This window comes from Salmo salar, chromosome 02 (assembly GCF_965601325.2).
Source record: "Salmo salar chromosome 02, fSalSal1, whole genome shotgun sequence".
NCBI classification, from domain to species: domain Eukaryota; kingdom Metazoa; phylum Chordata; class Actinopteri; order Salmoniformes; family Salmonidae; genus Salmo; species Salmo salar.
In genome coordinates, this window is record NC_138292.1 from 52,067,448 (window position 1) to 52,092,918 (window position 25,471).

The window sequence follows — 25,471 nt, forward strand, 5'->3', positions numbered from 1 at the left end:
ATGTCAGAATAATAGTAGATAGAATGATTTATTTCAGCTTTTATATCTTTCATCACATTCCCAGTGGGTCAGAAGTTTACATACACTCAATTAGTATTTGGTAGCATTGCCTTTAAATTGTTTAACCTGTTGGGGATAGGGGGCAGTATTTGCACGGCCGGATAAAAAACGTACCCGATTTAATCTGGTTACTACTCCTGCCCAGTAACTAGAATATGCATATAATTATTGGCTTTGGATAGAAAACACCCTAAAGTTTCTAAAACTGTTTGAATGGTGTCTCTGAGTATAACAGAACTCATATGGCAGGCAAAAACCTGAGAAGATTCTGTACAGGAAGTGCCCTCTCTGACCATTCCTTGGGCTTCTTGGCTCTGTTTATTGAAAACTTAGGATCTGTGCTGTAACGTGACACTTCCTACGGCTCCCATAGGCTCTCAGAACCCGGGAAAAAGCTGAATGATGTAATTCCAGCCGCTGGCTAAAAAACTTTAGCGCCTTTGGATAGTGGTCGATCAGAGGACCATCAGACTGAGGCTCGTGCACGAGGGGATCCCATGTTTTTATTTTCTCTCTCTTTGAACGTAAACACGCTTTCCCGGTCGGAATATTATCGCTTTTGTACGAGAAAAATGGCATAAAAATTGATTTTAAACAGCGGTTGACATGCTTCGAAGTACGGTAATGGAATATTTAGAATTTTTTTTGTCACGAAACGCATCGTGCTCGTCACCCTTCTTTACACTTCGGATAGTGTCTTGAACGCACGAACAAAACAGAGGATATTTGAACATAACTATGGATTATTTTGAACCAAACCAACATTTGTTATTGAAGTAGAAGTCCTGGGAGTGCATTCTGACGAAGAACAGCAAAGGTAATAACATTTTTCTTATAGTAAATCTGACTTTGGTGAGGGCTAAACTTGGTGGGTGTCTAAATAGCTAGCCCTGTGATGCCGGGCTATCTACTTAGAATATTGCAAAATGTGCTTTCACCGAAAAGCTATTTTAAAATCGGACATAGCGAGTGCATAGAGGAGTTCTGTATCTATAATTCTTAAAATAATTGTTATGTTTTTTGTGAACGTTTATCGTGAGTAATTTAGTAAATTCACCGGAAGTTTGCAGGGGGTATGCTAGTACTGAACGTCACATGCTAATGTAAAAAGCTGTTTTTTTATATAAATATGAACTTGATTGAACAAGACATGCATGTATTGTATAACATAATGTCCTAGGTGTGTCATCTGATGAAGATCATCAAAGGTTAGTGCTGCATTTAGCTGTGGTTTGGGTTTATGTGACATTATATGCTAGCTTGAAAAATGGGTGTCTGATTATTTCTGGCTGGGTACTCTGCTGACATAATCTAATGTTTTGTTTTCATTGTAAAGCCTTTTTGAAATCGGACAGTGTGGTTAGATTAACGAGAGTCTTGTCTTTAAAATGCTGTAAAATAGTCATATGTTTGAGAAATTGAAGTAATAGCATTTCTAAGGTATTTGAATAACGCGCCACAGGATTCCACTGGCTGTTACGTAGGTGGGACGATATCGTCCCACTGGCCCTAGAGAAGTTAACTTGGGTCAAACGTTGAGTAGCCTTCCACAATAAGTAGGGTGAATTTTGGCCCATTCCTCCTGACAGAGCTGGCGTAACTGAGTCAGGTTTGTAGGCCTCGTTGCTCACACAAGCTTTTTCAGTTCTGCCCAGAAATGTTCTATAGGATTGAGATCAGGGCTTTGTGATGGCCACTCCAACACCTTGACTTTGTTGTCCATAAGCTATTTTGTGTGTGTGTGTTTTGGAGTGTCAGTGTAAGTGTATGGTTAGAGTCCAGTGAGTGTATATTGAGCCTGTGCAAGAGAGTCAATGCAGATAATAATAACAAATATTAATAAAATAAGGGTGTCAATGCAAATAGTCTGGGTAACCATTTGATTAACTGTTCAGCAGTGCTATGGCTTAGGGGTAGAAGCTGTTAAGGAGCCTTTTGGCTCTCCGGGACCGCTTGCTGTGCATTAGCAGAGAGAACAGTCTATGACTTGGGTGGCTGGAGCCTTTGACAATTTGTAGGGCCTTCCTCTGGCACTGCCTGGTATAGAGCTTGAAGAATATTGAAAAGAATAATGGGCAAATGTTGCACAAACCGTGGTGTGGAAAGACTCACAGCTGTAATCGCTGCCAAAGGTGCTTGTACAAAGTGTTGGCTCAAGGGTGTGAAAACTTATGTAAATTAGATATTTCAGTATTCAATACATTTGCAAACATTTCTTAATATATGTTTTCACTTTTTCATTATGGTGTACTGTGTGTAGCTGGGTGAGAGAAAAACATATTTAATCAATTTTGAATTCAGGCTGTAACACAACAAAATGTGAAGTAAGTCAAGGTGTATGAATACTTTCTGAAGGCACTGTAGACAAGGATGGGGGCTTGGGGTTTTGATGGGAAAGGTCTAGGCTTTACAGGGAAGGACCATGGTTAGCAGGGTTGGCCTTCATTCCATTTCAACTCAATTAACTCTGAAAATTAAGTCAAATGCAGTTCATGAGTTCACTCAGTTCAGGAAACAACAATATCATTGAATTGGATTTTCTACGTTTTCAAATGTCCAATTGCTACATTTGCTGAGCTGAGCCAGACTGGAATGGAATCAGAGTCTTGCAGGCAGATCACCCGTGATACAAGTCAGTATTCGACATCCATCCATGGCTGAGGATGTCAGGATATGACGTGGAAACCGGCCACCAGGGGCAACAGTGAGCGCTGTTACCTTTAAGTAAGTTTTGGTTTTTCTAGGACATTGTGGATGTGGATAAGCATCTGCCTCTGACTCCAAAGGTTTCATGGTTGAATCCAGCGATAGAAAGTCAGTTTTGATAGTTTTGTTATAAGCCTATCCCAAACCTTACCCCTTACCTTAACCATTTGGAGTTAATGCCTAAACTTAACCCTAACCTTAAAATCCGGAGTTAATCCCCAAATTTAACCTTAAACACTTTGAGATTTAACGTTTGGAACAACTTTGAAATTTGACGTTTGAGAAACATGGATGAACGTCTAACTCTGATGTGAGACTGAGACCTTGCAGAAATGTTGACACTTGCTGATAGATTTGTGGATCCAGGATCACATGTTGGGATGTGGCTCCCTCTAGTGGTACTTTTCCATATAGACTTACCCACACTCCAGGGTTTTGACCAGGGTTTTATGTTAATGTCAGCTCTAAAGACTTATGGTGACGGCATCAACAATCTCTGCATCATTCAAGTCTGTTGCTTTGTGAGAAGGTTTTAAAGTTCACAGATAGCCATTGTTATGTAAAAAACAGCTGAAAAGAACACAGAGCATTGCCTTGGCCCCAAATGAGAGCAGGTCTACCAGATCCATGGGTAAAATACTGGGGTAAATTCTGTATGTAAATGCACCATTAGAAGCTGGATGTAGAAACAAATGGTATAAACTCTGGGTGGTCGTGAGGCACCATCTTTTACTTGAGCATTATTTAGGTCACTGTAAACAAGGGCAACAAAGCCCAAATCCTGTGATAATCAAACAAAACAGAAAATACAACAACCACTGTTGTAATGTGTGGCGGAAAGAAGCATACATTATTTTTGTCCCCACCAGTGACTACCCTTTTCCACTTGTGCTCTAACTAGCTATCCCCCTTTCCATTTCTTTAAATATTCTCCTGAATGGATTTCACATGAATTCTTGGTTATTCCCATCTATGCAAATGGTATGTCTGGCATCTAGTGGTGTTTTGCAGTATGACATGACTGGAGTCCTGTCTATCTCTAACGTGCTGACCAGACCAGTTGCAAAATAAATGAACACCTACATGTTATTCAATCATCTGCTTAGCCAGGTGCTAAAATAGAACTTGGTTCTGTTTGTGAAACTGGACGCGCTAAAAGTCCTGTATCTTCCATCTCCTCATTGGTTTTAAGGAGCATATATCAAATGAAATTTCAAATCAAATTTATTTAAAAGCCCTTCTTACATCAGCTGATATCTCAAAGTGCTGTACAGAAACCCAGCCTAAAACCCCAAACAGCAAGCAATGCAGGTGCAGAAGCACAGTGGCTAGGAACAACTCCCTAGAAAGGTCAGAACCTAGGAAGAAACCTAGAGAGGAACCAGGCTATGAGGGGTGGCCAGTCCTCTTCTGGCTGTGCCGGGTGGAGATTATAACAGAACATGGCCAAGATGTTCAAATGTTCATAGATGACCAGCAGGGTCAAATAATAATAATCACAGTGGTTGTCGAGGGTGCAACAGGTCAGAACCTCAGGAGTAAATGTCAGTTGGCTTTTCATAGCCGATCATTCAGAGTATCTCTACCGCTCCTGCTGTCTCTGGAGATTTGAAAACAGCAGGTCTGGGACAGGTAGCACGTCCGGTGAACAGATCAGGGTTCCATATAGCCGCAGGCAGAGCAGTTGAAACTGGAGCAGCAGCACAGCCAGGTGGACTGGGGACAGCAAGGAGTCATCAGGCAAGGTAGTCCTGAGGCATGGTCCTAGGGCTCAGGTCCTCCGAGAGAGAGAGCGAGAGAGCGAGAGAGAAAGAAAAAGAGAGAAAAAGAGAGAAAGAAAGAATTAGAGAGAGCATACTTAAATTCACACAGGACACCGGATAAGACAGGAGAAATACTCCAGATATAACAGACTGACCCTAGTTCCCCGACACATAAACTACTGCAGCATAAATACTGGAGGCTGAGACAGGAGACACTGTGGCCCCATCCGACGATACCCCCGGACAGGGCCAAACAGGCAGGATATAACCCTACCCACTTTGCCAAAGCACAGCCCCCACACCACTAGAGGGATATCTTCAACCACCAACTTACCATCCTGAGACAGGGCCGAGTATAGCCCACAAATATCTCCGCCACGGCACAACCCAACGGGGGGGGGGGGGGGGCACCAACCCAGAAGGGAAGATCACGTCAGTGACTCAACCCACTCAAGTGACACACCCCTCCTCGAGACGGCATGGAAGAGAACCAGTAAGCAAATTGATATAAAACATCCCCACTAAATGTTTTTAAATGCTCACGAATTTCTACAAAATGAGCACAAATTTATATTAAACATGGCTACAAATTATGAAACGAGCTCACGAATTGTAAAACGTCCACGTACTGTAATATACATCCACTATACTTTTAGTTTTGGATGTTATGATGATATTCCCTGGAGGTCGGGGCCCACAGGGCAGGTGCCCTGCGTGCCCATTCGGTAATCTGGCCCTGATCATGAAATTAAACTACAGGTATTGTTGTTACACATCCTCACACTGTCTTGGAGGATAAAACTGAGACTGTAGCCAGCTTCCATTTTAACTAATTTTATTGTCCAAAGAATGTTCTCATAGTCCAGAAGCATTGGATGAAAATCCACAATGTTGGTGCCATACAGGAGCACTGACCAATCTGCCTCCAAAAGAGGACTGCTGGTTTTGAGGATGGTGTGGAGGTCAGTGGTTGATGATCTGAGCACCCCCTGAGATGGTGAGTATGGTTTCAGTAGACCACTATTGAGCTGGTAGATCAGATAGGAGCTTCGAGGAAAGGTCATTTAGTGCTTTGAATGTGGTTCATATTGCCTTATAGTGAATTCAGGACTTGGACAAGGAGTCGATGCTGCTTACAGATGCATTTACATGGGGGTTTGGATGATCGTGTCAAATTTCTTAGAATGAGCGAAAATATTGGAGTTTGGGGACTGGAGGGGATAATAGTCAAGTTGGGAAATGTGCAAATATTTAGATACAAACATAAGAGAGAGTTGGGGATTATTCAGATATTCCTGTTGAAAAAGAGAAAAGACAGAAAGATATAATCTTACAGTATATTAAATTCATCCCATTGGGCCAAAACTGGTTGAATAAACGTTGTTTCCACCTCATTTAAACAACAAAAAATCTGTGATGACGGTGAATCAATGTGGAAAACACAATTGGATTTTTTCCACCCAACTTTTAACCAACATTTTTGGTTAATTTCACATTGGTTGATTTCCCAAATTTAAATCAAAACTAGACATTGAAATGATGTCTGTGCCCAGTGGGATTGGAGTTCTGTAATCATATCAGCTCATTTGTCATACTTCTTCTAATCATCCAGAGAGAATGTACCTTTCTTTGAGGTTAACCTTTGAGATGACCTCCCTCAAGGATTCTCGCTCTTTCCTCGGAGCGAATTTGTCCCACATTTTAGCAAAGTCGCCATTGGTGGCCACGTTTCTCAAGATATTGCGACCATGATGCCTGTGGACAAAGATATTAATATCATCTTAAACGTGCAACATATCAAATAATTTCTCCTGTCTGTGATTAAAAACAGTACTCAAACGATGGCAACCTGAGAAAAAAATATCCCATCAAAATAAGACATACATTAGGTCGAATTTGCAAGAGGGTCGAGAGCCGTGCGTCCTGCAAAACACAACCCAGCCAAGCCGTACTACTTCTTGACACAAAGCCCGCTTAACCTGGAAGCCAGCTGCACCAATGTGTCGGAGAAAACACCATACACCTGGCGACCGTGTCAGCGTGCATTGGTCACCACAGGAGGTCGCTAGTTGGCGATGGGAGAAGAACATCCTTTGGCTTCGGCTAAGCTTTTGGCTTTTTAACTTTCAAACCCACATGAGTGCCTGGACTTGGATTTTCCTATGCCACGTAGCACTTAGTTGCGTTTATAATTTTTCCTATTTGTTTTCAATTACTATTCCCCTCCAAGAGAACCTGTGGTTGTTTTGGAATACCTAAAATCCGCAATTCAATCCATGACACCCTTTAGCATAGATGCTGTAGACAGCCGACAATGTGGCTTTTAAAGGCAATTTCAATTTGTATTCGTGGTAAACGCTGCAGATGTCGACTCAAGAGTAAATTACCTTTACAAGCTGCATTGTCGGCGATCTAGTGCTATAGCGAGCCATGGATTGAATCACGGCCTAAATTAAGGCCGGCCATTATGTTTAAGCAAGCTACTTTACAGGAGGAACATCCCACCTGACTTCCTGTGCAGGGTCCACAGCCAGTTTACTGACGGCAATCAAGAAACGGTCAGTGAGGTCTTTCTTCCCCGACAGGAGACGAGCCATCCCCATGACCTCAGCCAGTCTCTCCAGGTGCTGAGCAGTGCAGCTCCTCACCGCAGCGTTACGGTGGCTGAGGAAGGAAAAACAGAGCACATCAGTTACATGTCATAGAGATACATGAGTTAGGAGACGAATGATAATGGATTGTATTGATGAAGTCTCATCGATGGATCAAAATGTTCACTAAGACTTTATATTAAAGTCCCTTAATATACCATTTATAAACTGTTTGTGAAGAGTTCAATTACCATTTATTAATCATTATTCCTACATTTGTAAATGTCAATGAGAAATTTATAAATAGTTGTTTACACATTTATAAACGCTATTTTAAATGATTTGTTCATGATTTATCAGATAATTAATAAGGTATTTGATCATAGTGCCTTGTATATGATTTCATAATGTTAAATACCTTCTTGCTAGTCAATGTCAACTCATTGTCTATAAATAAATATACATATTTATAAATGTATTTATATTCCAGCCTAGGCGCAATTTCGATTTTGGTCACTAGATGGCAGCAGTGTCAGTGCAAAGTCTTAGACTGATCCAATGAACCATTGTATATCTGTTCAAAATGTTGTATCAAGACTGCCCAAATGTGCCTAATTGGTTTATCAATACATTGTGCACTCTTCTCAAACAAATAGATTGATATTCTTTCACTGTAATACCTACTGTAAATTGGACAGTGCAGTTAAATGAACAAGAATTTAAGCTATCTGTCCTGGGAAATGTTTTTGTTACTTACAACCTCATGCTAATCACATTTGCCTACATTAGCTCAACCGTCCCGCGGGGGGGACACTGATCCCGTAGAGGTTTAATATCATAATGTTTCTTAAGACCTGCCTAAATGAAAACATGTGAATATTTGTGATGGTGTATATTAAATTGATTGACTTTGTAGTGTGGTAGTATTTGATATATAACTATTTATACATTAAAATGTTTATCTTTTACGCTATAAAGATACTTAAAATATGCAAGCAAGCATTAGGCAATGAGTTGACATTGACTCGCAAGAATTGGACTGAGAGTGGAAAGGTATTTAACATTATGAAATCATATACAAGGCATTAACAAACATTACAATGCAATACCTTATGCATGATCAGAGAGGGAGAGAAGTCATAGCCTGAAAGGCCATGCCCCAAGAGTCGCTGGGGTGGAGAGAGAGAGAGCGTATCTCACTAGCGCAGGTCAGGAACAAAGAAAGAGAGAGACAATGAATCTAAGACTCTTAAAAGCCTCTGAGTTGTTAAAATAAAACAATGTGAGTTGTTAACCAATATGCTACTATAAAAGTGAACTTCCAATCAGATATCAGACCTACAGATGTAAACACAACTGAAACTCTGCTACCCAGAGTGGTAACGAGGGGGTTGGCGAGATAATTGAAATTATAAACCGGGTGGTTCGAGCCCTGAATGCTGATTGGATGAAAGCTGTGGCGTATAACCTACCATTTGGTTTTGAAATATTGAAACCAAACCATATGTTTTGAATGAAGTATTTAAGTAAACAACAGGAAAAGGTGACTGTAAGAAGCACTCATAATTTCAAATAGGCTACATGTCGTATTAAACAGCATATAAACACTCTAAATAGGTCAGGAGTCAGACATGTAGCCTAATATGAAATGTATTTGTAGTAGAATTAAAATGGTTATTCCATCAAACTTCAAATTATTAGAATAGTACACAACGCAGAACAGAACAACCAGGTTCAGGGCCAAAGCCCGCGAACAGGAATATTCCAAGTTCAGACAGAAGGGGGAGTCAGATCACTTTGATCGCCAGGAACTTTACTTTTGGTGTCCATTTTTAATTGTTGCGCTACTGGTGCTGCCTGTTGATGTTAGGTGGGCAGTTACAGTAGCTGAATGATGTTAACATCTTCGGGTTTTGTTTCATTAAATATATTTTATTTCATCTGGGTGCTTGCTTCACCTACTAACACCCTGGTACTATCCGTAGCTGCCGTTCTCCTCAGACCGAGAAAACACTGAGAAAGGTGTGTCTTGCTGTAGATATTGTTATAAGGGAATGTGAGACTTTAGAAACATGTAACTTTCAGAGTTTTATTGTTGTTATTAATATAGTTTACAGAGTGCTAAAAGTGCTGCTGTTGCTAGCTAGCATGCCTTTCTGTGATGCAGACGGTTAGCTGAGCTGGTGCGGGCGTTGCATTATGGGAGCTGTAGTTTGGTCCTCTAAGGTCTGAATGGGATAGAGGCGAATTCACGTTGTAACTTGTTTGTGCTGCAGTGTTTTTTGTAAATTAGTTGTTTTATTTTGGTACTGTCAACACTATGGTGCACACGCGCAGCCAGTTTGGGTTCCGTGTAAGCTCAGCATTTACACAACATTTTGTTGTATTAAATCGTTATAGTCTATAAATTGCACATACATGCTGATTGACTTACTTAGAATTAAATACAAATTAAATTAAAAAAATGCCTCATTAGGCTCAGTCTGCAGTGCCTTTGAATTTATTTTTTAGAAACATGAGTTTGGCCAGAGTCTGTAGCTTCAGGCTCATGTGATTGTGCCTGGAGAGCAGGCCAGCCGCAGAGAATACGCTCTCAGCTCTTGCAGAGCCACTTGGGATGCTAAACACCGTTTGAGCCACTAATGCCAGGCTGGGCAGGGATGCATAGTTATTTTTATTTTGTTCTGTAGGTAGGCCTAAAGGATTTTAGTTGAAATATCTCTATGAAAACAGAACGCTCCTTGAAAGACGTAATAGAGTTAACATGCCCTCAATGATGGCCTAATGTATAGATAATAGAAGGAAAATTAACTGAACTTTTTAGAGATCATTTTTTGTTCATAAATAATGTGCTAAAATGACACACTTAGCTAGCTACCCACCTCGTTCCTTTCTGTTAGCATGTACACGTAGTAAGTACATGCTTTCGGGATACCTGTCTTTTCATTCTTTAGTTGTGGACACTACATAACCACACTCCCTCTCTTGCTCTTGGTCCTCATCTTTGTAAGTCACCTTGATTTTTCACCTGTGTGTTTTATCAGCTTCTTTATGAAGATATTTAGAATATTAGATGACAGTAGCTAAAGCAAGGTGCTATAGCAGCACACAAGTAGACTACAAATGCATACTGGGCCGGGCATGCCTTGAGCTTGTAAAATGAGTGCTACTGGAGCACTACTGGAGCGAAATTGAAGGGGGCGAGAAAGCCGAAGCCCCAGCCTCTGGGAAACTTGCTCCACGATCCAGTCAAATAGGGCAAGCTCCACTCCTCACTCTGCTCACATACTCTGGCATGGCCACACCCTAAGTGGGACTGACTGTGCAGCTATCTGTATCTCAGTCAGACTTATCGCTTTGGAGCCTATTTGTGCTCTGTTCTAACAAATCTCGCTGCGCATCATGTAGAAATGACCTAGTCTGATCATGCTCTTTTTCAAATGCTTGAAGTTCTGCTTCCAATTGCTCTATGTTGCACTCTGATTTCCTCTGGGAAGTTCATCAGTAGTTTGCTGTGTTGCTATTCGTTTTTCCCCGAGTAAAAGCGCAGCAAGCTTTAGAATGAACATTCTCTTGTATTTTTTCTTATGCTTGTCAATAGACTGAGTATACAAAACATTAAGAACACCTTCTCTTTCCATGACAGACTGACCAGGTGAACCCAATTATTGATGTCACTTGTTAAATCCAATCAAATGTATTTGTATAGCCCTTCTTACATCAGCTGATATCTCAAAGTGCTGTACAGAAACCCAGCCTAAAACCCCAAACAGCAAGCAATGCAGGTGTAGAAGCATGGTGGCTAGGAAAAACTCCCTAGAAAGGCCAAAACCTAGGAAGAAACCTAGAGAGGAACCAGGCTATGAGGGGTGGCCAGTCCTCTTCTGGCTGTGCCGGGTGGAGATTATAACAGCACATGGCCTAGATGTTCAAATGTTCATAAATCCACTTCAATCAGTATAAATGAAGGGGAGGTGACAGGTTTAATAAGGATTTTTAAGTTTTGAGACAATATGGACATGGATTGTGTATGTGTGCCATTCAGAGGGTGAATGGGCAAGACAATATTTAAGTGCCTTTGAACGGGGGGCTAGGGTCATTCTGTTATATCCGGTGTAATTCTCCTGTCTTTTCTGGTGTCCTGTGTGATGTTATATATGCTCCCTCTAATTCTCTCATCTTTCTCTCTCTCTCTCCCCTCTCGGAGGACCTGAGCCCTAGGACCATGCCTCAGGACCATCTGGCCTGACGACTCCTGAATGTCCCCGTCCCTAGTCCATCTGGTCGTGCTGCTGACCCCGTTTCTGCTGTTCTGTCTGCGGCCATAGAACCCTGACATGTTCACCAGACCCCCCGCACCCCCTATGTTTGGTATACTCAGTGTATATTGCCAGTACTAAAGAATTTCATCCCTATTCGAATCAAATGTGAGAACATTCTTGCCTTTTTTGATCAAATCATTAATACGAGTCGATTACCATAATTCAAAAATGTAGATTGCTTGCATATTCGCCATCACATAGGCCACATGTTCGTTATATATGTTAATTTGACCTTTTTTTAACTAGTCAGTTAAGTCAGTTAAGAACAAATTCTTATTTTAAATGATGGCCTAGGAACAGTGGGTTAACTACCTTGTTCAGGGGCAGAACAACAGATTTTTACCTTGTCAGCTCGGGGATTCGATCTTGCAATCTTTCAGTTACAAGTCCAAACCGCTAACCACTAGGCTACCTGCTGCCCCAATAGAATAATAGAATAGAATAAACTCAAATTTAGTCCAAAGTATCTGTAAGATATATCACATCGGGGTCACCATTTACTGTAGTGTCGAATTACAGGAAATTAACTTTAATATGCACATGTTTCTCTCCGCAGTCAAGCCATAATTGTTGGGAACCCGCTTGGTGGGGGGGCCTCCCAACCAAATCTCCCCAAAAGGCTAAAGAGGCTCTGGAGCATCACTTTCATATAAAGTGTTAACAAATGTTCTCGTGTAGAGATGATACACATCCACTGCAAATTAGGTCCGGGACGATACCAGTATCCAAAACACGAAGTGGATAAAAGTTCTTTAGGAAAACAGACGTAATGTTGGAAACAAATATCATTATGTTGTCATCCTGAGTAATATTTATTTATTTTCCAAGCTGTATCAGACAATATTTTACATACAGCAGGTTTTTAAAGGACCAAAGAGTGAGATCTGCTATGCGTTTTCATTTTTGCCATTGAAAATATATTGCAATACTGGTACTGTCCTGGCCCTAATACAAATTTTCAATCTGTCACTGGCCCAGGCGGTTGTTCCTACGTGCTTCAAGACCGCAACCATTGTGCCAGTGCCGCAGCAGTCGACCGCATCAAGCCCGAATGACCTGTTGCACTCACCCCCACGATCATGAAGTGCTTCGAAAGACTGGTTTTGGCCTACCTTCAGTCCTGCCTCCCTCCAACACTGGATCCCCACCAGTTTGCCTACCGACCGAACAGGTCTGCAGAGGACGCCATCTTCACAGCTTTACACTCTTCCATGACAAAACCAACACCTATGTGAGAATGCTGTTCATAGACTTTAGCTCAGCATTCAATACGGTCATTCCCTCTAGGCTGGTCACCAAACTCCATGACCTAGGGATCAGCCCCTCTCTCTGTAACTGGACTTTGGACTTCCTGACCAACAGACCCCAGTCTGTCAGGTTAGACGACTTCACCACCTCAACCCTGAACCTGAACACTGGTGTGCCGAGCCTCTTCCTGTACTCTCTCTTCACCTACGACTGAGTTTCTGTACACGGTATCAACACCATCGTCAAGTTCGCAGACGAAACCACGGTGGTAGGTCTGATCAGTGACAATGACGAGTCAGCCTACAGGGAGGAGGTCAAGCACCTGGCTGCATGGTGCGCTGACAACAACCTGGCCCTCAATGCAAAGAAAACCAAGGAGCTCATAGTGGATTAACAGGAAGTCTAAAAGCCGCAGCCACGCCCCAGTTCTCATTGATGGCACTGAAGTGGAGCGTGTGCCCAGCTTCAAATTCCTGGGTGTCTACATCTCCGATGACCTCTCCTGGACCCGCAACACCTCAACCCTAGTCAAGAAGGCGCAGCAGCGCCTGTACTTTTTGAGGAGGCTGAAGAAGGCCTGCCTGTCTCCCAAGATCCTGGTGAACTTTTACCACTGCACGGGTGGTGAAAACCACCCACCACATCACTGGTGCCCAGCTCTCTGCCATCGGAGTCCTCCAGCGCATCAGGGACCCTTCACATCCATGCCACAAACAAAAGGTACTGCCTCTCAGGGACCTTGTTGCACTACTCTCTTTGTCCATTTCACAGTACTACTGGACTCTGACATTGCTTTGCAAAATCTGATTAAGGACATAATTCAGTTGTACATGTACATGTCTACCTCGGTAACCTCATTGCTGCTCTCCCTGCATTTCAGTTGCATGCCTCCTTGCACTTTCAATTTGCCTTCATTGCACATTTAGACTTGCCATTTGCCTTCATTGCACATTTATACATCCCACTTAATAACGTACTTAGTTATTTTACTTTTTACTACATTTTCTGCACTCTTTTATTTGCACTTCTGGTCAGATACTAACTGCATTTCGTTGTACTTGTACTTGTTCAATGACAATAAAGTTGAATCTAATCTAATGTGTGGTATACTTAAGCGAGCAGTGACCATTTTGCACCAGAAAGTTCACTACATATCAATTATCTATTGCATTGTCACATCAGGTCCGTTTGGAGTGAATCCTAACTTCCATTCGAGTCAACCTTTCAATGTGAGACAAAGTGAACATTTGTGGAAGTCCGGATCTACCCCTTAGTGAGTGTTAATTGACCCCTCTCCCTCTTTACCTCAGCCCACCGACCAGCAGGGCATTCATGACACGGGTAGGGGTGCAGCTCTGCACCATGTGACCCAGGGCAAAGTTGGCGGCCTGCCGGATGAAGTTGTTGGCCTCGCTGGCTTTGTGCAGCAGCACGCGTGCCGTCCCCTCCACCTCACTGTCCATGGCCCTCTGGAGGTGAACGTACATGTCACCCAGTGTGGCCATGGCAGCACAGGACACTGCAGAGCGCAGGTTCTTCACCTGAATCATAATAACACGCACAGGACCAGCTATTAATGTTGAGCAGTACAACCCACGAACATCAGAAACATGACACAATCATTTGGCTTGTTCTCCAAATGTAGCAGATTTGTGCAGATGAATGAATAGGGCAGTGAATGAATAGAGCTACCTCATTTATAATGGCAAGGCAGATATCATGGAGTTTAGGCATCAGTATGTCCATGTGGTTCTGAGCCATCACACGGAGAGAGGTCAAGCCCTCGATCTTCTTCTCCCTGCAAGTCAGTGAAAGAAACGTAAGCAATTTCCACAACATTTTCCAAAAACATTATAAAGATGTTCATCAATTAGGACTCTGGTCTCTTAATTTCAGAAGTTTCTACGCTCTGTAGCTCAAATCTACATTTCCAAGGACACTACACTGTGCTTCCTTAAACCTAGCTCCATTGGTCTTGTGTACAGTGAATGCTCACCAGTCATCAGAGGCAGAGTGGAGCAGCTTGAAGGTCTTAGTCAGGGCCTGCTCTGGGTTGGACAGGGGCTGCAATCTGGCCTGGTCCTGACTTTTCTTTATTTGGCCCTTTGGCTCACTGGCTGCCTTCTTGTCTATGGGTTGACAGCAGACATCTATCTCTCTGTGAACTGTATGTATGTATTTATGCATTTACTCATTTCCATATCTGTTTGTAGCTTTTAACACTAGAACATCTTAGTTCATTATGATATCATTTTAAATTTAGCACACATTTTTTGGTGCTCACCCTGCTCAGAAGCAGGGTCTAATTCGCCTTGAGCAAAGGTTATCTCACTGTGCAACAGGCAAAGCAAGTGTGGAAAAATGTCTTAGCCCTGGGCTAAAGCCATTTGTGTCCCTTCCCTTCCTACTATCAGTCTACCTAGCTTCATCTCCCTGTCTAATTTAAATTAGTGTGAGTACATGAGAGGGACTGACCTGAGCCGGTGTCAGCCTTTTGCAGGCTAAGGAACCTTGTAGGCCGAGGCAGTTTGCTCCTGGGCTTGGTAGGGGGGGGAGCAGGCCTGGGTGGGCTGTCACGCGACTTTACCGGGGTCCCAACATCCAAGTAGTCACGGAGCTCCGCAGGGGTGTTCATATCCACTGAGCTCAGGCTTCCCAGAGAGCTGGTGGCTATTTCCCCCATGGACATGGCCGAGCCAAAACTTCTCCTGCCCATGGCCTTCACCTCATGTACCACCTTTGGCGTAGACCAGAAAAGAATGCTCCCATCATAGAAATGCATATAGAACTAGTATATACATAAACTAATACACAGAGATCCTGTATTCTAGGATCTATTCTATCATGCCGTCAAAGAGAGTATCCTTTCTAACCTGTACCCCCGCACACTGTACCCCCTCAACTAACCTGTACCCCCGCACACTGACTCGGTACCGATACCCCCTGTATATAGCCTCGTTATTGTTGTCATTGTGTTACTTTTATTATTATTATTATTTTTATTGTTTACATTAGTTTATTTGTTAAATATTTTCCTAACTCTTCTTGAACTGCACTGTTGGTTTCACAGTATGGTCTACACTTGTGTTTTCACAAATTTTCACATTTACAATAAATTGAAAGTCCATCCTACCTTCCAGGCCTCCTCCTTCAGGTGAGCCTCGATGTCCCTCACCTCCTCCATCAGGTCAATGGGTCCGTTGTTGTCAGCACAGCCCTGGTCCAACTGGACTTTCAGGGCTTTGACTCCCCGCCTGCCCTTCTTCTTCTTGCCCCTCTTGGAGGGAGCTCCAGTGGGAGGGACGGGAACAGGCCGCACGCTACTGCTGCTGAATGACTTATTTACCTGGATGGACTCCAGAGAGTGAGATCCGGGTCCAACTTGGGCTCCGTCCACCCCCACCACGTTCTTCAGTGGGGCCAGAGCTATGTGTTCAAGCCTTCGTGGCAAAGGCCTCGGTGGAGCTTTCGGCCGCGGAATGCACTGAATAGAGGGGACGAAGTGGTGCGCGAAGGTGCTGCCAACCCTGTTGAGAGCAGTCCGGACATAATTCTCATGGATAGCACTTATCTTTCTTTGCTTTCCTTCCATGGCCTCTCTCTCAGCCCTGCTCTGCAGAAGTCTGGCATCACTGATGAAGCCCCGATGGCCCTCTGGGATTGGGTAGCTCTCCTGATAGCCCTGGATCACAATGGTATAGTATGAAATGAATAGCAGAAGTGAAGTAGTCAAAATAGTTTCTACAGTGTGTCATATAAAGCTTTTAAGGTAAAGATGTTATGGATGTAGGCCTACTGTATGTCTATGAAACCACAAAATAAACAGTGATATTTTTGAAAAACGTTTGAAATACTGATGAGCCTTACAAAACTTGAAAACCTGTCCTGGTCATCCTGTTGGTTTAAAGCCATGTTTTGCTTCCTCAAGTTTTCGATGACGCTCCTCATCTGAGAGTTCTCCTTCTGGAGTTTGTCAAACTCACTTGATTTTCTTCCTCGATAAGCCATTGATAATAAATGTTAACACTCTCAAAATAAGAACTTAACCCATCTCTGTGAGAGAACTATCATGAAATGTTGCTTGTCAGATGGAACCAGCAATGATATCATGGCAAGGATTCCGATACATTGTGATGTCATAATGGGGTCTGTTGACAGCACTGAGCACATCAGCACATGGTGAACATTCATGAAAGCTTTTTGATTCCCATATAAAATCATAAATGTGTGATGAATTTGTAAATACTATATATATTATATATACACATATAAACTCAGCAAAAAAGAAACGTCCCTTTTTTTAGGACACTGTCTTCCACAGATAATTCGTAAAAATCCATGTAACTTCACAGATCTTCATTGTAAAGGGTTTAAACACTGTTTCCCATGCTTGTTCAATGAACCATAAACAATTATTGAACATGCACCTGTGGAACAGTCATTAAGACACTAACAGCTTACAGACGGTAGGCAATTAAGGTCACAGTTATGAAAACTTAGGACACCAAACAGGCCTTTCTACTGACTCTGAAAAACACCAAAAGAAAGATGCCCAGGGTCCCTGCTCATCTGCGTGAACGTGCCTTAGGCATGCTGCAAGGAGGCATGAGGACTGCAGATGTGGCCAGGGCAATAAATTGCAATGTCCGTACTGTGAGACGCCTAAGACAGCGCAACAGGGAGACAGGACGGACAGCTGATCATACTCGCAGTGGCAGACCACGTGTAACAACACCTGCACAGGATCGGTACATGCAAACATCACACCTGCGGGACAGGTACAGGATGGCAACAACAACTGCCCGAGTTACACCAGGAACGCAAAATCCCTCTATCAGTGCTCAGACTGTCCGCAATAGGCTGTGAGAGGCTGGACTGAGGGCTTGAAGGCCTGTTGTAAGGCAGGTCCTCACCAGACATCACCGGCAACAGCGTCGCCTATGGGCACAAACCCACCGTCGCTGGACCAGACAAGACTGCCAAAAAGTGCTCTTCATTGACGAGTCGTGATTTTCTCTCACCAGGGGTGATGGTCAGATTCACGTTTATCGTCGAAGGAATGAGCGTTACACCGAGGCCTGTACTCTGGAGCGGGATCAATTTGGAGGTGGACGGTCCGTCGTGGTCTGGGGCGGTGTGTCACAGCATCATATGACTGAGCTTGTTGTCATTGCAGGCAGTCTCAACGCTGTGTATTACAGGGAAGACATCCTCCTCCCTCATGTGGTACACTTCCTGCAGGCTCATCCTGACATGACCCTCCAGCGTGACAATGCCACCAGCCATACTGCTCGTTCTGTGCATTATTTCCTACAAGACAGGAATATCAGTGTTCTGCCATGCTTAGCAAAGAGCCCGGATCTCAATCCCATTGAGCACGTCTGGGACCTGTTGGATCGGAGGGTGAGAGCTAGGGCCATTCCCCCCAGAAATGTCCGGGAACTTGCAGGTGCCTTGGTGGAAGAGTGGGGTAACATCTCACAGCAAGAACTGGCAAATCTGGTGCAGTCCATGACGAGGAGATGCACTGCAGTACTTAATGCAGTTGGTGGCCACACCAGATACTGACTGTTACTTTTGATCTTGACCCCCCCTTTGTTCAGGGACACATTATTCCATTTCCATTATTCCATTTCTGTTAGTCACATTTCTGTGGAACTGGTTCAGTTTATGTCTCAGTTGTTGAATCTTATGTTCATACAAATATTTACACATGTTAAGTTTGCTGAAAATAAACGCAGTTGACAATAAGAGGATGTTTCTTTTTTTGCTGAGTATATATATATATATATACCGTATACAGTTGAAGTCGGAAGTTTACATACACCTTAGCCAAATACATTTAAACTCAGTTTCACAATTCCTGAAATTTAATCCTAGTAAAAATCCCATTTTAGGTTAGTTAGGATCACCACTTTATGTTAACCTCTATGGGCTAGGTGGGCCGCTTGCGTCCCACCTTCTCAACAGCCAGTGTAATCCCGTGGCGCGTTATTCAAAAACCTCAAAAATGCAAAAACTTTAATTTTTCAAACATATGACTATTTTACACCATTTTAAAGACAAGACTCTCGTTAATCTAACCACACTGTCTGATTTCAAAAAGGCTTTACAACGAAAGCAAAACATTAGATTATGTCAGCAGAGTACCCAGCCAGAAATAATCAGACACCCATTTTTCAAGCTAGCATATAATGTCACAAAAACCCAGAAGACAGCTAAATGCAGCACTAACCTTTGATGATCTTCATCAGATGACACACCTAGGACATTATGTTATACAATACATGCATGTTTTGTTCAATCAAGTTCATATTTGTATCAAAAACCAGCTTTTTACATTAGCATGTGACGTTCAGAAATAGCATACTTCCGGTGAATTTCCCAAAAAATTTTACTAAATTACTCACGATAAACGTTCAAAAAAAGTATAACAATTATTTTAAGAATTATAGATACAGAACTCCTCTATGCACTCGATATGTCCGATTTTAAAATAGCTTTTCGGTGAAAGCACATTTTGCAATATTCTCAGTAGATAGCCCGGCATCACAGGGCTAGCTATTTAGACACCCAGCAAGTTTAGCACTCACCAAAGTCAGATTTACTATAAGAAAAATGTTATTACCTTTGGTGTTCTTCGTCAGAATGCACTCCCAGGACTTCTACTTCAATAACAAATGTTGGTTTGGTCCCAAATAATCCATAGTTATATCCAAACAGCGGCGTTTTGTTCGTGCGTTCAAGACACTATCCGGAAGGGTAAAGAAGGGTGACGAGCACGACGCATTTCGTGACAAAACATTTCTAAATATTCCATTACCGTACTTCGAAGCATGTCAACCGCTGTTTAAAATCAATTTTTATGCAATTTTTCTCGTAAAAAAGCGATAATATTCCGACCGGGAATCTGCGTTTAGGTAAAAAGATGAAAGAAAATAAAGCATGGGGTCGACTCGTGCACGCGCCTAAGCCCATTGTCCTCTGATCGGCCACTTGCCGAACACGCAAATGTGTTTCAGCCTGGGGCTGAAACACATGTTAGGGCTAGGGGGCAGTATTTACACGTTAGGGCTAGGGGGCAGTATTTACACGGCCGGATAAAAAAACGTACCCGATTTAATCTGGTTATTACTACTGCCCAGAAACTAGAATGCGCCTATAATTATTGGCTTTGGATAGAAAACACCCTAAAGTTTCTAAAACTGTTTGAATGGTGTCTGTGAGTATAACAGAACTCATATGGCAGGCAAAAACCTGAGAAGATTCTGTACAGGAAGTGCCCTCTCTGACCATTCCTTGAGCTTCTTGACTCTTTTTATTGAAAACTTAGGATCTTTGCTGTAACGTGACACTTCCTACGGCTCTCATAGGCTCTCAGAACCCAGGAAAAAGCTGAATGATGTCGACGCAGCCCCTGGCTGAAAAACATTAGCGCGTTTGGATAGTGGTCGGTCAGAGTACTATGAGACTGAGGCGCGTGCACGAGGCGACCCCATGTTTTTATTTTCTCTCTCTCTCTGGGTTTATGTGACATTATATGCTAGCTTGAAAAATGGGTGTCTGATTATTTCTGGCTGGGTACTCTGCTGACATAATCTAATGTTTTGTTTTCGTTGTAAAGCCTTTTTGAAATCGGACAGTGTGGTTTGATTAACGAGAGTCTTGTCTTTAAAATGGTGTAAAATAGTCATATCTAAGGTATTTGAATAACGCGCCACGGGATTCCACTGGCTGTTACGTAGGTGGGACGAAATCGTCCCACTGGCCCTAGAGAAGTTAACAGCTTCTACCCCTAAGCCATAGCACTGCTGAACAGTTAATCAAATGGTTACCCGGACTATTTGCATTGACCCCCTTATTTTATTCATATTTGTTCTTATTTTCTGCACTGACTCTCTTCCATAGGCTCGATATACACTCACTGGACTCTAACCATACACTTACACATACTACACTGACACTCAAACACACACACAAAATGGTTTAAGGGCAACAAAGTCAAGGTGTTGGAATGGCCATCACAAAGCCCTGACCTCAATCCTATAGGGCAGAACTGAAAAAGCGTGAGCGAGCAACGAGGCCTACAAACCTGACTCAGTTACACCAGCTCTGTCAGGAGGAATGGGCCAAAATTCACCAAACTAACTGTGGGAAACTTGTGGAAGGCTACCCGAAACGTTTGACCCAAATTAAACAATTTAAAGGCAATGCTACCAAATACTAATTGAATGCATGTACACTTCTGACCCACTGGGAATGTGATGAAAGAAATACAAACTGAAATAAATCAATCTCTCTACTATTATTCTGACATTTCACATTCTTAAATGAATTGTATTTACACATTGAATCCGACTGCAGATAACTCTAGCATAGTGGTAGATACAGTATCTCAGGAGGACTGTTCCGACTAGGGGTTAGGCAAACTTAGTCCTTATCTCATGTTTCAGGCAAATGTGGATTTAGGCTGGGATTCAATCCCCTTAAACACGCTTGACATCTAAACGTCATTTCCGATTGAGCATTCATCTGCAGAATATATTGCTAACTCGATCTCTGCGTACATCGAGGAAAATTCATTTCAACGCTGCGCTGCATCGTCAGCTTTCCAGTGTGCTGCGCTATAAATTGAATCCCTGCCTGAACTGGACTGATCAGCTAGTGATTTAGCGTTAGGTCTGTATGCTTAATTCAACATTTGTGTTACTCTTGGACCAACCGTGACTCTAAAAAGCTAATATTGAAGAAACACTAAAGTCCAGAAAGTTATCCTACTCCCGATTGATACAAGGCTGCTCTGTGAAGTCTAAAGAATTTGGTAATAGCACACACACACAGAATGACTATGTTTGCCCAACCTGGTCTCAGAGCATTTCGTATTATTCTGTATGGAAATCCAAACCTCCATTTAGTATATGTTTCGTATAGTTAATAAGACAAATGGTTACTTATGGCAAAAATGAAAGTACAGTGGTTGGTCTGGGTAAATAGGTGGGCATATAATGTGAACGTCTAGCAACCCAAAGGTTGCGAGTTCAAATCTCATCATGGACAACTTTAGCATTTTAGCTACTTACTACTTTTATGCTACTTTGCAAATACTTAGCACGTTAGCTAATCCTTCCCCTAAACATAAACTTAACCCTTTAAACCTAACTCTCAACCCTAACCTTAACCCAAACCCCTAGCTAATGCCAACCAGGTAGCTAACGCTATCCACCTAGGTAAAATTGGGAGCATATTTTACATTTCACAAATTCTTAACAAATAATATGTGTACCAAATTTGTAACATATTGTACATTTCGCAAATTTGGGACATAATACGAATTGTAGCATATCATACAAAATGGGTGATGGACAACCAGAAATGAATACATACTATACGAAAGGTAACATATCATACTAACTGGGGTGTCTCGGATTTACATACAGAACACATACTGACTTGCCTAGTTAAATAAAGGTTAATTTATATATATATATATATAAATAAATATATAAATAAATAAATATAAATAAATATATAAATAATATATATATATATATATAATACAAAATGCTCTGAGACCAGGTTGGTCTGCCCCCAGAACAAAATCTAGTAGATGGCCAGCATGCATGCACAATTTGGTTCTGGTTTCTGAGACTACAGAGCTATACATGTGTTGCGCGTTTCATCACAATATTGTTTTGAACGTTCGTTTTAGGACTGCCAGGACAGCCAGCTGAACATTTACTCAATACATCCTCAATAGGTACTGATGAAGATTTGGTCTAAAGTGCATTACTGTGGCTTAAAAACACGATGCAATATCTAAAGAAGGCAACTTATTAGTAGCAAAACCTTGTGTCTTCATTTTGAGGTCTCCAGATTGACTTTAGTTGCAGTGTAACGTTAGCTTGCTAGCTAAGAGATTGAGTGGAGACCACCACATTATTTTTTTCTTACAAACTTTGCTAGCTAATGACAACATTGCCATCTGTCTAAAGTAAATTCGATGACATGATGATAATGGCAGTCGTTTCCTACTAAATATTTGCCTACTTTAGCAATGTCATCGTATTTCGGAAACGGTCATAGCTCCCATTCAAAGTCATTTACTTTTGGACATCAATGTGGCTGTAGAACGTTGATAACAATGCCAACGACTCGACCACGTGATGGAGTGGCAACCCATGAAAATGTAAGCTCCAATTCAGATACCTACTGACTGTCTCTACAAATGTGATCAAGTTGCTTGTCTCACGCAACATGCATTACAGATTACATTTACGGAACGTCTCTCTCTCAGGCACAGACCTATCAGGAAATGTTATCTTCTATGGGAAGGGTTTTGTACGATTAGACCGAAGAGACACATCGAATCTTCAACTGTCTGCCTGACTTACTTAACCGACCTTACTCTATGGACCTCTCCCTTCTTTGGACCACTCTCTTCTTGCTCAACACCGACATCTGAAGCTATCACGAGATATCAGGCGCATTAGGCACTTTCAGGTTCTGAGAAAAGCACCAGGCAGCTATAAAGTGTATCTTAACAACTCCACAAGGCTGCAGGGCCAGATGGATTACCAGGGGCAGGCCTTTGGTTTTATAAGTGGCGGGAGGTCTGGTGGTCCTCCCTACGTTTTTGGGGGGAATCTAAAGCTAATTTCCTGCATTTCTACACAATCTAATACGACCCTGTCGGGGTCATTTTGTGGTAACTTTTATTGTAAATAACAATAGAATATTAGTACCCCTGGTTGGGAACCACTGGGCTATACTGTATGTAACCCTCTCACCAGGCTCGAAAATGACTCTCACAATTTTAACTTATGTAGAGTATCTCCACAGCATGGGCTGTTAGGTGAGAAGGACATCTCCAATAAGAATTCCTATTGTAAACTGTCTAGGGTGACGACAGGGTATTAACTTCAGATGAAATGATTATATGTTTCTGATATTGTATCAGGATAGGCAAGCCCATGCATTTAATTAAACTGAAACAGTATGACTCCACCAAGGCAACATACATATGGTTCAATATGTGTATGATTACATTTTCACAGCACAACACCAACAATAAAATAAAAATAATAAACCCCAATGAGTCATGCACAACCCATGTCCAAATTATTTAAAGCTTGCTTAATAACCCGTTTGCGCGCGTTGGAGTTAAAAATAAATAAAAAACGACGACACACACAAAGTCCAGAAGCACCTCACGTTGTGATTACTCACTACTTGTTGATATTCCTTCAGGGAAGTATGGCAGTTCCTTGCAGGTTTCCTCACAAAATCCACAGCAAGCACCGCTATCAATGCAGACAGTACTCCTTAGCCGTAACCGATATACCATGGGAACATGAACTCGTTATGCTTTCCCAAGCAATTATCTCTCGGTGTTACACGATGCTAGGCTAACCTCAAGGCTGTCAAATACCTCCACGATGAGACGGTAGCTTCAGTCTTTACTAAGTCTTAACAAAATTATAACAACTCTCTTATAAAATAAAATCGTTATTTCCCTTCATGTCTTAGTAGGTATGGGTTTTGTTCTAGTTTTGTCGTCTTCTTTTATAATTTTCTTCACCAACGGTCCTACTGTTAAACGACCATCCTCTTCTCAACGTCTCTTTCCCTCTCTTTTTTCCCAAGCTTCCATTAACCAGGTCCACTCTCCCATTGGCCACAGCTTAACAAGCGACCTTATTGGTCAAAACTTAAACTTCAAAGTAAACCCAAATATTCACTTATACATTAAATACATATTTATTCAAAAAGAAAATCATTAACAACATTACAAGTTAGGAGCAATTCAAATCACTTTTTAAATATAATACCAATTAATTATAAAAAATAAACTCAATATTTGTTTTTTACAAGAATAAACTCAATACCTAGTTCAAACAATGGTATTACATGTATCTTGGTTATCTGTAAAATCTATTGGTAGCTAAATCCGGAGAAATTACGGACCATGTAAAAAACTGTTGGTCACTAAATCCGTCTAGAAGGACCAAGTAAAAAATGGGTGTCTGGAATGCCCTCACCCGTCTGAGCGGTCGGCTGTGAATGCCTTCACCAACTATATACTTATAACTGATTGGTTTGGTTCTGTCCCGTTTTCAATGGAAATATGGGCAGGGTCTGTTTATATTTTTTTGGTGGGGACTTCCGGTTAAGCACTTCCGGCCAGAAGTTCGCAGCTAGCTAACTAACTCGCATAACTTCCCAAACATGTATTCATGCAAAACGGGCATTTAATGTTCGGTAAGGGGATGCCACAACAACTGGCACAAACGGAAGCTGTTCATGGAGCAGGACGGTTTTGACCACCAAACTTTTTTGATTTGCACCCACCTCCTATGGATGAGGAGTCTCTTCGGCTTTGGCTCAAAGCATTGAACTTGAAGAAACCACCAAACCGACCCTATGTGTGTTCCTATCACTTTGTGGACAACAGGCCGACTGAAGACCATCCTTTCCCTGGGAAGTGACTAGCCTAGATGCTCCAGTTAGGCTGGACTCATAACATTTTTAACAATGCTTTTTTCTGATAAAAAAATGGTCCATTGCATCCGCCGTGGAGCCTAGTTTCACAATATTACCATATCCCTGCTGTTTGCCGTAGTTTTTAAATAATCGCAAAAAACAGGCCTTATTTTAGGGCATTTTTCACCCTGCCAGCTCCTATTAGTTCTATTGAGCACCGTGGCACCAACTCGCTTTCCAAATGTTCTATTCCCAGCCCATTGTTCTACGTCACAATGAATGCTTCGCTATTGTTGGCAAT

General features: G+C 42.1%; 1 protein-coding gene across 4 annotated transcripts; it reads right to left on the reverse strand.

The window, feature by feature from the left end:
* Positions 1-1,044: 1,044 nt before the first annotated feature.
* LOC106585188 (crescerin-like protein che-12) lies at positions 1,045-24,482 on the reverse strand. 4 transcript variants are annotated; one of them, XM_045705510.2, is made up of 9 exons: positions 16,558-17,136; positions 15,824-16,372; positions 15,166-15,427; positions 14,687-14,855; positions 14,383-14,488; positions 13,996-14,231; positions 7,035-7,193; positions 6,153-6,284; positions 1,045-5,824 (listed from the first exon to the last, which is right to left on the reverse strand). In XM_045705510.2, exons 1-9 carry the CDS (start codon positions 16,696-16,698, stop codon positions 5,815-5,817), a joined length of 1,764 nt encoding a protein of 587 aa, XP_045561466.2. In that variant the 5' UTR covers positions 16,699-17,136; the 3' UTR covers positions 1,045-5,814. The 4 variants fall into 4 exon arrangements, with proteins under 4 accessions (XP_045561466.2, XP_045561481.2, XP_045561462.2 ...); XM_045705525.2 differs by having other exon boundaries at positions 1,046-6,284; positions 14,687-14,819; positions 16,558-17,135; XM_045705506.2 differs by having other exon boundaries at positions 1,046-6,284; positions 16,558-17,135.
* Positions 24,483-25,471: the final 989 nt, after the last annotated feature.